This window comes from Eretmochelys imbricata, chromosome 5 (assembly GCF_965152235.1).
Source record: "Eretmochelys imbricata isolate rEreImb1 chromosome 5, rEreImb1.hap1, whole genome shotgun sequence".
Classification (NCBI taxonomy): domain Eukaryota; kingdom Metazoa; phylum Chordata; order Testudines; family Cheloniidae; genus Eretmochelys; species Eretmochelys imbricata.
Genome location: NC_135576.1, coordinates 88,292,300 through 88,306,565, shown reverse-complemented (window position 1 = coordinate 88,306,565; position 14,266 = coordinate 88,292,300). Strand labels below are relative to the sequence as shown.

Below are 14,266 nucleotides of genomic sequence, written 5' to 3'. Positions count from 1 at the left end.
TTACAACACCATTTATTTGGTTTGTTTTAAAATGGGAGTCTGGCACAGTCAGTTTGTATACTCAGTCCACCAGGCCCTGTCCACAAAATGTTATATGTTTTTCCATGATAAAATTGTGTGAACCTTGACATGTCATTTCCAGTTTTGCTTTAATTTAAAAGAAGCCATCAACTAATTGAAAAAACAACAACACTTCAGTCTATTTTTTTAAACCAGCTATTGTTATCAGTACCACCTAGATCACTGTAACAGAAAAACTTTTTTTTCCAGTTTGTTTACTTTGTGTATTCTCAGTTTCACTCTCTTCTATAGACAGAGTTTCCTATTTGCATGGGTCTTTCACACAGGAAGAGGAAAGGGTTTTGTGTTTGTTTTTAAGTAAATCATATCATTCTCAAAAGTTGGCAAGGAGACTCAAGAGCAGCTAAATTACCCAATTGTAGTAAAAAAAATTTAAACTAACTAGGAGTTCAACCATCCCTTTAAACTAGAAAAGAGCAACCCAAACCCCGCATGCTGCTCCACAGAGGCAGATTCCTTTGCCAAAACGAAGCACAACTGAAGTCACTAGGCTCTGTGCAAGTTGAGCAGTTTGTGCAGAACTGCCCAGGGGAGTGGAGCTTGGGGTTTATCCATAATTTTCTTTGGTAAGGCAGAGAGCATGAAATTAAGGGCAGACAAAGAACTAGGCTGTTTTATGAAAAAAAATTGATTTTAATTCTTTTCCAAAGACCAAATATCAATTTTTAAAACGTACAGAGTTATAGAGTTTAAGGCCAGAAGGGACCACCAGATCATGTAGTCCAGGGGTTCTCAAACTGGCAATTACAATGCAACCTCTCACGGGGTGGCAAGGTTATTACACGGGGGTCACGCGTACTTGCATGAAACAGAGAGCAACTACTATAAAATATATAATTTAAATCTAGCGTTACAGAAAATTATACACACCTTTCCATTGCAATGTAGTGCATTTATTTCAAAAAGTATTGTAAACATAATCTAGCAATTATTGATCCTAAACAAAATATATATTTGTATTTTCATCACTTTAAGGAAATTGGACTCTGGAGATTGTAGTATCATGCAAGCAGCTTTGTTGGCTTGTGACGAAAAAGTGGTACCAAGACAACATTAGAGGGCTTGATTGTTCAGCAGCTGAAGAGCTGCATTAAACTGCAAACCAATCAGAGCACTGGGATCAGCAAAAACAAAAATTATAATTTAACAGTTAGACACCCAGGTGGGGCAGCTCTAAGGGGGGCTTGCGAGGGCTGTAGCCACCCTAAAGTTTGCCTTCCCCCCTCCCCTTTAAAGTTTAGGCCGAAGTAGGAGTGGCATGACATGGCATTGCCACCCTTACTTCTGCAGTTCTGTGCTGCTACTGGCAGCGATGCTGCCTTCAGAGCTGGGAGCCTGGCCAGCAGCTACCGCTCTCCGGCTACTCAGCTCTGAAGGCAGCATCAGCAGCAGCCCAGAAGTAAGGGTGGCAATGGGGCACTAGAAATGTTCCCTCTAATTTTTTTCATCCATGTGCAGAATAAATTTTGTTATGTACAGCACCAATAACGAGATAATGGGCGGATGTGCACCACCAATACAAACAAAAAACCTAAATTGCTGGTCATACTTAAGCAGCTTTCTGTACCTTTCTACTAAAGGGTTGCTGAAGCTGCATCTCAAGTTGACCTTGCTATGTATTCATTCTAACTAATCTATTACTTTTTGCTAAAAAGTAACATAGGGCCTTGTATCACTTTCTGTTACAAGAACTATGTAGATAACTGTCATTTAGCATGTGAATTGTAAAAGCCTGTTTTCTAATTTGCAAGATTATATTATAATACTTTCTACTAGGGAATCAGATCAGGCTCTGTCAGTAACTGAATAGGACAATATTGAATCTTTTCCTATTCATCTAGAGATACTGAACATGTCCAGGCACGAAATCCTGTTACCCTTCTGTATAACCCAGCCAAACTGGCGCAGTTCTACTGCAGAAAGAATGAGCAGGCGGCAGTGGGGAGAGGCATCTCTCCTTGCCCTAGCACTGAATGCCCCAAGCTTCCCACCCCATACTGTCTCCACCCACCCTCTATTCCCCTCCCCCCTTACACATCCTCTCCAGGGTCCAGGCCTACCTGTGGCTGCATGCCTGACAAAGTTTCTTCCTGCCTGCTCCCAGTATTAAATAGTAACTATTAAAAAAAAAACAACTTTTCTGCTCATAATAATTTGGTAAAAATGTGTTTTAGTCTTAATTTAAAAGTGGTGAGAAATGTTAGATTTATTTTAAACAATTTGGTTATAAATTTAGAATTTAAAATACCATTAAAATATATATATATAAAGTGGCTGCATGCCTGCCCCGCTCCACTAATTAGGTGCATGGCTCTTGATGCTTTCTTGTGTGGCCACACAGGTGCACACCTTAGAGCAGTGGTGGGCAACCTGTGGGCTGCATGCGGCCCATCAGGGTAATCCGCTGGTGGGCCACGAAACAGTGTTTAATAAACATTGGCTGTCCACAGGCACGGCTGCCCACACCTCGCAGTGGCCGTGGTTTGCTGTTCCTGACCAATGGGAGCTGCGGGAAGTGGCAGCCAGCAAGTCCCTGTGGCTCGTGCCACTTCCGCAGCTTCCATTGGCCGGGAATGGCGAACCGCAGCCACTGGGAGCTGCGGGGCGGCCGTGCCTGCGGACCGTCAATGTAAACATTGTCTCGTGACCCGCCACCGGATTACCCTGACAGGCAGCGTGCGGTCCACAGGTTGCCCACCACTGCCTTAGAGGGAACACAGAGCACTAGTAAGTCTGCTGCGGAAAGTGACATTTGTATGTTTGTTAATATCATTTTTCATAGCCTCTCAGCTCTAAAGGCAGTGCTGCGGCCAGCAGCAGCTCAGAAGTAAGGGTGGTAGTGCGGCACTAAGTCTGCTGTGAAAAATGATACTGACAAAGTTTCTTCGTGCCTGCTCCCAGTATTAAATAGTAACTATTAAAAAAAAAACAACTTTTCTGCTCATAATAATTTGGTAAAAATGTGTTTTAGTCTTAATTTAAAAGTGGTGAGAAATGTTAGATTTATTTTAAACAATTTGGTTATAAATTTAGAATTTAAAATACCATTAAAATATATATATATATAAAGTGTTTTTAATTTATAAGGCGAGGGTCACACTCAGAGGCTTGCTGTCTGAAAGGAGTCGCCAATTCAAAAAGTCTGAGAACCACTGATCTAGTCTGACCTGCCGTAGATCACAGACCACATCATATGTTCACACAGAAGATTAAGAGGTTTGACAGATTGAACTATATTTCCATTCTTCTTTTCCATCAGTACTGTAAAATAGTGCAAGACAGCGGTTTTCTAGTGCCACCCTTTAAGAGTAGGCCTTTCTGGACTTGTGTGATGCGAATAAGAATGCTAAATTAGAGATGCTTTTGTCTGCTATGGTAAAAACTTCTAAAATTGAAATTTGTGTAAAACAATTATTGTATCAACAACAGCCGGTCAGACAAGCATTTATTAAGTGGGCAAAAGACAACAAAGCATTGTTTCTCTGTACTGCAGGCTGCCCCCAGAAAAAAAGAGAGGAGGGAGGAGAAGAAGAAAAGCAGCAGCAAGAGGCAGGAGATGAAAGAGAAAGTTTCCTTTTATTGCAGACACTCCTTTCATTTAGGACTCAGGAAAAGCAAAACCAGGAATTTCACGCAGAATATTTTACACCTGACTCTCTGTTGAGCCCAAAACTGAAGTCAGTACGGCAAGACAGGATGAGTAGGCCACTCCTAAGCATGTTTAACGCATTCTGCTAATGATTTTTAAACGGCAGACACTCTGTAGAGGCATTATCAGACCGCGGGAGACCTACATATTTTCTCTGCGCTTTCGGGGAGACCCGTGTACCACCAGCCAAGCCCCCCCGCCCGCTCTGGGGCTAGCGTTTAAAACAAAACCCATGGAAGCTGTCACACGACGTGGCGGCTCCCATAAAGTTTGACAGCAACTTGTAACGTGCACAGCGAAGCCCGCCGGAGGCTGCTGCGAGAGGCAGGTGGACGCAGGCAGAAGGGTTTTGCTCTCACCCATTATTTGGAAGCCTGGTGAGAGGGAAGAGCTGGCTGGCGCCCTCCCTCCAGTGGGGCAGGAGGAGGAGGAGCAAGTTCCGCAAATCCCGCCACACAGACCCCGCTGCTGCTGCTGCTGCTTCCCCCGGACTGCCGCTCCCGCTGCCCACCGCACACACGGCGTCAGCGATGCCTGCCCGGCCAAGGCAACCCGGGCGCCGGCTGCCTCCCGCCCCCGGCGCCCCCGCTCACCGGTGATTTGCATGCAGCTCTCCGGCCCGGACGGGGGCGCCTCCTCTTCCACCCCCGCGGCTGCAGCCGCCGCGCCCCGAGTTTTCTTCACGGCCGGCGGCGCCGGGGCCGAGTGTCGCCGGGCCCCGGACCAGTTCTTCCGCTTCATGGCGGCGGCGGCGCCGTTACGGGGGGTGCGAGGCAGCCGGGCTCATCCCCGCCGCACGGAGCCGCTCGCCCGGGCCGGGGCTCGGGCTGCCTGAGCGGGGGCGGGGGGAACCCCGAGCCAGCAACGGCGGCTGCTGACGCTTCTCGCCCGCCTCCCCGCAGCGGGGGCTTCGCGCCCCCTCCCTGCTCCTCTGATTGGGTGGGAGGGGTGTGACGTCATCGTGACCAGTTCGCGTCGGGTAAAGTGACATCATAGTGGTAAATATTGCGGATATGCCAGGGGTAAAGGGATGTGTGACTTTCCCACGTGCCTGCATCCACCGCGTCCATACGCCCCTTGATGTGGCTCCATGCACCAGCCTTCTGCACCGACAGACCCTGCTGTGTGCTGCTTCAACCTTCTACACATACTTTCCACCACCACACACACACACCCCTACGTGTTGTTCTGTATTATTTCTGTTATTGGGCTGCCCAGAGACTCCAAAGCCATTGTGCCAAGCACCATACCCACATAATAACAAGTTCCTTCACTTTCGTATATTCCCATACAGACCACTATGGACCACCTTATGCTCCCTTATTGGGGTGACCATATTTTCCAAAGGCTGGCGCTGGCGTTGCTGTTCGCTCAAACCCTACCTCCCCCCAGCTCCCAGGCGGGGCTGGCATCTCTGCTCACCCTCCTGCTCATTCCTCTGCACCCCACTTTTTGACAAAAGTGGCATCTGTCCCGTTTGCTCTTGCCAACTGATGAAGTGAGCTGTAGCTCACGAAAGCTCATGCTCAAATAAATTGGTTAGTCTCTAAGGTGCCACAAGTACTCCTTTTCTTTTTGTGAATACAGACTAACACGGCTGTTACTCTGAAACCTTTCTCATTCTGTATTTTTACGGTACCTAGTACACTAGGGTCCTGGTCAATGAATAGGGTGCTACTACAATTCAAAGAAAGAATTCATAATAACCTCTGATACATCCACACTCACATACAAAACCACTTTCTTCTTTCTTCTTAGAGTGCCCTCGATAATGTTTTACGTTTATATAGCACCTTACATACCAAAGAATTTCAAATAGCATCACAGACTACACATACTATACTGCTGAGATTCAGCTATCTCTGGGGGCGGAGGGTGTCAGCCAACTGGCACACAGTTTATCACACAGCAATATAGGGGAAGGAACTTGCTACTATGAAAAGAACATCTGTTTCTACATAAAATGGACTTTGTTGGAATAGGATATTTTAGATTTATTTTTAATTGTAATGTACCTATTACAATACATTAAGAGTAAGCAATTCAATTCCATTTAATAATATTTTATTGGCATGAGAACCTATACAATTGTTGCCAAAGCATAAGGAAGAGACAAATTCCTCAGGTAGCTGTCAGAGGAAGGTATGCTTTGCCCAGGATAAGGCTTCACAGTGTAAGTGTGATATTTTTTCCTGTCTCCGTTTGTCATTTCTGTCTGTTCTCAATCCAGAGACAGGCTGCTATGTACCTTGATGCCATCTCTGCTGTTTCTGTCCATTCTCGTAGGTTTAGACACAGTTTTCTCTCATTGCTTTTACATAAAAACCTTTAATCATTTTTCGTGTTTTGAAGAAATATCTTTTTTGCACTCTATTGTATTTTGGACATTGGAGTCCCTCCATCTCAGTCTCCTCTCTATCAGACTGGTTGCACTGCAACTCTCTGGGTTTGAAGTCTGTTTTGTGTCTCCCTGTTTCCACCTCTAGTTTATGATAAATGATTTTGTATTAGATAAAGCCTGCCTAAAGTTTGTATATTTTAGTATGCTGAGGTAGTCAGCTAGTGTGATAGTTCTGAGCAGGGATCTGAAGCAATGTAGCATGGTTGGTTTTCAGTTGTGCTTTCCAGAGACTTGTATATTGATGCTTTAGGTGTTGGCCTAGTGTCTTGCACATTGTTGTTCAGTTCTTGGAGAACTCGTTTGCTCCACTGGTTGGAAAGTATACAATTAAATTTTCCACAATAGACCGTGCAAGCAGCGACCCCAGTCTACCATAAAAGAAACCCCTACACAGCAGTGGTCCAGGCAAACAGATGGTTGACCAAGATGGGCTTGGCTTCCTGTCCTAAAAGTAAAAATACTCAGGGTCTCACAGACTGCCAGAGAGAGTGAACTAGAAATGCAACACAGACTCTGCCTCCAGGCCCTAAGGACCTATCTACATTGAGAATAAATGTAAGCATATTTGGTAGGCGTTCAACACAGGTGCAGCTCAGCTGTAATGGTATTAACATTTTAAGATGTAGTATAGAAAGCATAGGCATGTTTAGTACTTTCAGCTGACTCGGAAGATCAGAACAATAAGCAATAAAACAACTCTCTCAAATAGCAGTTTTCCAGGGCACATTTGCTTATTATCTTCCCTTGTCTTCAACAGCATTTTCTGTTTGCTCTCCTTGCCTTGCTGCTGTGGGTTTAGGCAGGGACACTCACTATATACATTGTATATTTTCTAATTCCCTTCAGGCAATAATTCTTATAACAACTGGTAGTAGGAGTCAGTTCACTATCAGATCTTTTATTAAAACAATACTAGATCTTCCAGTCTAACTGCAGTCCCTGATGTGTTTGGTCCATTATGTGTAATGGCATGTCTACCTTAAAAGATTATGGTGATATCATGGGAGAGTTGAACTAGCAGGTTTATGAGCTCATTTAAAATTGCTCGCAAAGCCATAGCCACATCCTAATTTATGAGCCTGAACCTACAAACACTTACATACATGATTTGACTGCAGTGGGATGACTCAGATATAGGGGCTTTATTCTGCTGCTCTTATTCCTTGAATAATACTAGTTTTAATGAGCCTACCTTCAGCGTAAGGTACTACTCAGTGTAAGCAAGGGTGTCAGAAGTGCGCTTGGTGAGGGTTGAAGATACTCAGCACCTTTTAGAATTGGGCCCAAAGTGAAGAAAGCTTCCTGTGTGATTCCTGCAGCACACAGCTGAGAGTAAGGGCCACGCTTTGTTGATCGGGAGGTGCAGCTATCTTCTGCCTCCTACCTCATCATTAAGTGACCCTCTTTTTAAAAAGAGAGACTTTCAAATATATCTCTATTTTCAAAAACAAAATGTTTGAAAATTGTGGTTTTAAAATTAAAATTTTGAAAACAAAGACACAATATAGCTGAAAATAGTTATTTTTCCATGCATGCTTCTTGCCCTTTGTGGTACTTTGAAATAAATCTGTCGCTTAAAATGGCTTAAAAAATAAAAAAGAAGTGCAGCGTAACACAGTAGCTGCCAAATAAGCACTCTTTGGTGGCCAGAGGTGTCTCCACAGTGCCCTGCCTCTGTTTTCCCCTCCTTACACAAACTCCACACAGTCTTTGTAATCCGATAACAACGCATCTTGTGGTCTGGTTTTTATTAACACAGAGTTCCAGAAAAGCAAACACAAAAACAAAATCTTCCACCCATCCTTAAACTGGGCTCCACGCAGCCTAAAGCTGGGCACAACCCCTCCTCCCTGAGGTGCTGTCCCTTCCTACTGTCTGAGCCCCTGCAGAGAACGCAAGGCCTGGGCTACCTTCTTTGCCTTTTCCCAAAGGAAAAACAAAACTTACAGCTGGATCGTCTTACGTAGCCCCAACTCCCTTGTTTAGGAGCCACTAGAGGAAACCCTCTCTCCCTACAGCTTCAATTCAATCCTTCCCCCTTCAAGCTCTGTTCTCACAGAGCCATCGTTAGACCCTTTATAGCTCAGGTGTTGTCCCACTCCCTTAATTGGCTCAACTAGGAGCACCTCCTTTGGCACAGGGGCACTGGACTGCTTTAATCACAGGAACCAGCCACCCGGTGACATATGGTTAGACAATTTAAGTGCAGTTTTGAAAAGCAGAGCCTTTTTTCCCTTCCCATCTCCATCTGATGGACTATAGAACCTTTTTGTGAGTGTATTCTGCCATCTGCTGGGTATGAGGTGACTGTCTCTTGCTGTTTTTTTCACTATTCACTGGGTCAATTTTTTAAATTAATGTTGAACTAGTACACGACATAAAATTATGATCAGATTTTGTACAACATTTCACATTACTGTCAACATGGGCCCCAGTCTTGCCATTCATTGGTCACTGTAATGAGAGAATTTTGCTCTGAATGTTCTGAAATACCTTGCAGCATCTTAATAGAAGCTTACAGAAACACCTTGGAAGGTGGTTGAAAACGCGGTAAAATTCATTTCTCCCAATTGATACAATGAAGGTGGTGACAGTATTAGGACACTTTGGTTTGCATAAAACAGTAATTAGTTTTAAGATTAAGGCTCTAATTAAATAGAAATTGATCATTTAAATTTAGAAAATACAACATGGCTGGCCAAAATGGTGACGACAAGGATAATAGTTTAAATTTAGGTAGTGGAAAGTTCTAGCAACCACGATGGCGTCAGAGGGAGGTGCTTAAAAACATCTAGAATCCAAGATGGCGTCAGAGGGAGGAGCTTTCCTACCTAAGAATAGGTATGATGTCATGCGGAGGAGCTGGAAAAAGCTAGCAGCTGATTGGCTGAGAGGAGCTGACCTTGAGCGAGCAACCAGTATGTAAGGCTGACAGCCAGCAGGCTGAGTCTGTAGTGGTTAGGCATAGGAGGCTGTCTACTAACAGGTTGAAAAGAAGTGGGTTTGAGGCTTTGCATGAGAATGGAAGCTGCCTGAAAAGAAGAACTGAACATCCTGAAAAGCAGCTACTTGAAAAAGCAGCAGCAGCAGAATTCTAAGGTTGCTGTGGCAACGAACAACTGCCTGCTAGCAGCTACCTTGCCAGCAGCAACAGAAGAGCAGCAACCGCCACTGCATCTGCGGCCCAACAGAGCAACAGCGCAGCTGTGGAGAACATACTTCAGGAAATCAGACAGAGCAGAAGGACCAATGAGATGAGTTAGAGGGAAACTTTTGAAGAAGTATAAGTCTGATCTTTTTTATATCTATTATTTAAGAGTGTATGGGTTTGTCTGTAAATAAAGCTGGATGCCTGCGTCCTGAGGGAGATCTCTGCTACCCATCTTGTAACCGCTTGGCCAGCGTTTACAGAATGTTAAATGTTTAATGTTAAGAGTCAATGTTGATGTTAAGTAAATGTTTTATTTTTAATTTGTGAATATGGTAATGTTTTTTCTTGTGGGTATATACCACGTATACCACATTGTATTAAGTATGGGGTTAAATTGTATCACTAAAACTAAAAGCCTTTGTTTATAGGGGAATATCTATATGCACGTTACATTGAAGCTACTGTATTCTTTGTGTGGGGTGTCAGATATTGTAAGCAGTCTGTGTCTTTATTTCACAGTGCTGCTCTCATTATAAGATGCTTTAAATGTAATTTTATTGCATTTTTACTATGTTCCATATAATGTCTTGCTTCATTAAATACATTGTAACCACTTATTTCTTTTAAATAAATTATTTTGTTTTCAAAGAATTACTCTTGTGTGTTCATCCTTGAGCGGAAGGCTGTATCTGTTTCCTTTCAGGGGTTACCAAAACTAGCTTGCTCTGGGGAATCTTCCGCAGGTTGGACACAAGCCCCCTGGTAACACTCTGGCATTTCCTTTAGGGCAGGCCACAACCTTGTTGTTCTTTGGTTAAATTAAAAGTGCCATTGCAGGCTAACATCACTGGCATCTAAAATTTTAGGGTAACAGCATGGGCAGATTGCTGTGCCTGCACAGAGCTCCAATGAAGTCAATGAGACTTTGTGTGGATGCAGTTAGTCACTCACACTCAAAAATTTGAAGCTTTAATTAGTTCTTTCAGTCCCACTCTTATTGGCCTTTTTCATATTATTTTATAATTTCTGTGCTAATTTAGAGTTTTTAAACATCAAATGTTTGAATTAATAAGTTTTTGTTGTGTGTGTCCCCCAAGGCAGCATGCTGACTCTATGGTTATGCTCTGCTCTACCATGTAAGGGTTTGATTTCTGACTCAAGTTCCTTACCCTCCAGGCCAGCAGGAGGTAGAATTACTTTGCATCACTATGTAAGGGGGAAACTAGCTGGTTTTAGAGCAAGGATTATCGGTTCCAAAAGTAAAATTTTCATCTTTTCAAGCTAAATTTTAGCCCAGTCATTGCACGTCCCACCAACTCACAACTTTATCCTAAGCTGTACCACATCCTTGTGGTCTTCCTTCTCTTTCTGATGATGTGCTGGCTGTTTTCTCTTCTTGGTCTCTAGTTCTCATCTGGTATCTCTCTGTCTCCTCATGTGAGTTCCAACTTCTCACATCATTTGCCTGTTTTCATTACTCCTCTGTCTTCCCCTGCAATCTCTTTCCTTCATTCTCATACAATCACTCTCGCATACCTCCAAGCAAGCAGGGCATCAGTTAAAAGACACAGAGGCACAGCAGAAGCAGACTAGTAGTGTGAGGGAAGTGTGGTAGCACTCCTGTAATGTTGTGAGAATTGGAAGGTGGTGTCTAGGGGAGGAAATTTATAATATGGGGAAATAGGATGGAGACTGGGAGATCAGGTAACCCATTCAAAAACCAGGGAGATGACAACCTTATTCAAAGGTAGTCTCATTCAGCTTTCTGCACTTGTATGAAAGAATGTTCTTTAAGCACAAATGAAGAATTTAGACCTGGTGGGTGAGATAATTTATGGGACCAACCTCTGTTGGTGAGAGAGACATGCTTTCATGATGCACAGAGCTCTTCTGCAGGTCTGGGGAAGGTACTAAGGCCATGTCTACACTAGCTCTTATGTCAGGGAAAACTTTTGTCGCTCAGGGGTGTGACATAAGTTTTGCCAGCATAAGCACTCGTGTGCACAGGGCTATATGGGCGTCAGATGCTTTCCTGTTGACATAGCTAGTGCCACTCATTGAACTGGTTTTATTATGTCGATGGAGAGAGCTCTCCCATCAGCCTAATGCAGCCACATGAGCACTGTGCAGCTGCAAGCTTGTAAGTGTAGGCAGAGCGTCACAGCTAAATGCAAGATAGAACAGATAGTTTAGCGTAAGCAGTTAGCACATATACTAACGTACCATTCAAGGTGAAATGGCCTGTTAACACCCCTGTAGTCACAGAACTGTTGGGATTGGACCACAGAGGATGGATCACTTGATAATTCCCCTGTTCATTCCCATTGAAACATCTGGCATTGGCCATTGTTGGAAGACAGGATACTGGGCTAGATGGACCATTAGTCTGAACCAGTATGGCCGTTCTTATGTTCTTTTGACAAAAAGGGGTTAGTGGGTTACAGATTGTTGTAATAAGCCATACATCCAGTGTCTTTATTAAGACCATGAATTTAAACTCCCAGGCTCATCCTTTGAAAGTGTTGTGCAGGTTTCCTGTGAGGATGAGAACTGAGAGGTCAGATATAGAATGATCACATTGTTAAAAGTGTTCACCCACAGGTGACATGGTGCTTTTGTCTTATAATTTTCCTGTGTGAGTTCATTCGAGAGAGTACTGATTGTCTGGTTTCACACACATAGTTGTTATTAGGGCATTTAGTGCATTGGATGAGGTATACCACATGCTGGGACAGGCACATGTAGGACTTGTGGATCTTGAAAGGTGTGTTGTGGGGGATGTTGGTCATAGAAGCAGTGGAAAAATATTTGCAGGTTTGGCATCTGTTGTTCTGGCAGGGTCTGGTGCTGCTCTGAGTTGGTCCTGGTCTGTTGGGAACTTGCTTCTGATGATGAGCTTGGAGAGGTTGGGGGGGTTGTTAACATGGGTGTTAAAGGGCCATTTCACCTTAAATGGTCCCTTAAAATATGCACTATCTGTTCAATCTTTTATTTAGCTGTGACACTTTGTACCTTTCCCAGACCCGAAGAAGAGCTCTGTGTAGCTCGAAAGTTTGTCTCTCTGACTGACAGAAGATACCATGATCATGAGGTGGTTTTCTCAGGATAAGGTTCATCCATTGCATTCCAGGGGTGCTGACCCTTGTGATTTCCCCCACTGTGGGAAACTCAACTGCATAACTTGTAGTAGTGGGAGACTGTGTTTGCACTTTCCCCTGAGAAAATAATAAACAGACGTTGGTTCAATAAGAGATATTACTTCACCCACCTTGTTTCTAACATCTTGGGACCAACATACCTACAACAACACTGCATATAGAATATAGGTTTCTAATTGATTGCACTCATAAATCATATAATTAGATGTGTAAATGCTGTCATGTTCCTCTGCATCTGACTTCAGGCACAAAATTAATTAGATGCTGGATCAAGGCCTCTTTTAAGATGTCCCTCTCATAGACAAAGATGTCTATGACACCATAATAATGATTACTTGCATGCTGAACTGTAATACTGCTGTTAAACCTATGGTTCTTTATTCTGAAGGCCAAACAGACATTGTTAGTGGCATTTGATTTCTTACAGAAGTTGAATTTGTGCCACTGCACTGAAATTAATAAAAAATGGTTGGTTCATGGTGAACTGGATTGCTCAGGACATTAATAATGGGATGTTAAGCCAGTCAGCCCTCAGTCACTGTTTGGAATCTGGCCTGTTTCAATAGTGACAACAATTTATTTGATGGATGTTTGGTAGTATATTCTTTTTAGTTGAAACCAGTTTAGTTTGCTGGAAACTGAACTGCAACTACCAGTGTCTCCTTAACAACCACTGAACTTGGCCCTCGCTGATTAGTTTGGTGTAGTCTCAGTAGGGAGGCAAAGGACTGAACGGACACAGAGACTGACTTAAAGATGATCCTTCCAAATCAGGATGAAAGGACACTGATGGGATAATGTGGGGAATTTGACATTGTTATAACTGGCTGTACCATAATTGTAAGGATTGAGTTCAGTCTCCAGTGCTATCAAATTAGCATATTTTACAAACAGTAAACCCACTTTAAAGGGACACTTAGTTGTAGTTCAATTTTAAACTTTTGTAAAAATAGTGACACTTAAGACCAATAGAAATGTTTTCACATTTTTTTAAAAAAATTCTGTTGAAAGCATCTGTTAAAAGAACCCCCTCAAAATTTCCCTTCAGTGTTTGCAAACCAAAACATTACAGTTCTAAGAACTTGAAAGAGAAAATAAATATAAAGAAAAGTGAAACTAAATTCAGTTTCACTGAGTGATGATGCAAAAAGAAAATAGAGGGCATAAATTGTGACAAGGAAATTGGATATTTAACGTTCCTTCTCTTTTAATAATCTAAAGTATCAGGCATAAGATAGGCAGACGTGTGTTTGATGAGCAAATATGGGATCTAATTCCTGCATCTGCAACAGCTGCTTTTAGCTGTTCTGGGACTGTGAAGCATCTGGAAACCCAGTAGTAGAATCCCTGGGTGGCACAGAATCAAAGAAACACCCTCTTCTGGCTAGGTATAGGGAACATTGCTGGGAGCAAGGGAGTTTGATTGTAGCATTCTTAGTGCCTGGTGATCCCCTTGAGTGCCAGATAGATAGTGCTCTAGAATCACAGGAGCTCAAAGTTAGCCCATAACCACCCTTGCTTCTCCTGTAGCGAGTTCAGCTTGGCTAGAAGAGTGATTCAAGGACAAGATTTTCAAATTGAAAGTATCTCTTTAAACGTTTGATCCAGTTACTATAAACAATGGTAATTGAAAAACAAACAAAACCCTCACATCCTAGGAGATGAAATCCTATTGTGGCTATTGGGTTGCTCATTAAACATTATTTTTCTAACGTAAGCTTTGCATTTTCAGTCACTGAACATTGTTTAATTTCAAACATATTTTAATGGGCAGAACGCTGAAGAGTTTATTCTGGGACTGACAACAACCTTAATGGATGCAGGAG

General features: G+C 43.0%; 1 protein-coding gene and 1 non-coding gene across 9 annotated transcripts in view; one reads left to right on the top strand and one right to left on the bottom strand.

The window, feature by feature from the left end:
* Positions 1 to 4,619, bottom strand: part of CDC14B (cell division cycle 14B) — an 82,385-nt gene extending 77,766 nt beyond the window's left edge. For all 8 annotated transcript variants that reach the window (XR_013346186.1, XM_077817448.1, XM_077817444.1 and 5 more), the window contains exon 1: positions 4,324 to 4,619. Coding sequence is in view for 7 of the 8 variants with exons in the window: in XM_077817448.1 (XP_077673574.1) it covers positions 4,324 to 4,471 (148 nt within the window). In the remaining variant the exon portion in view is untranslated. The remainder of the gene's footprint in view (positions 1 to 4,323) is intronic.
* Positions 4,620 to 12,340: 7,721 nt separating this feature from the next.
* Positions 12,341 to 12,500, top strand: LOC144265458 (U1 spliceosomal RNA). Its single transcript, XR_013346275.1, has one exon. It is a non-coding gene; the product is annotated as a U1 spliceosomal RNA (small nuclear RNA).
* The last annotated feature ends 1,766 nt before the right edge of the window (positions 12,501 to 14,266 follow it).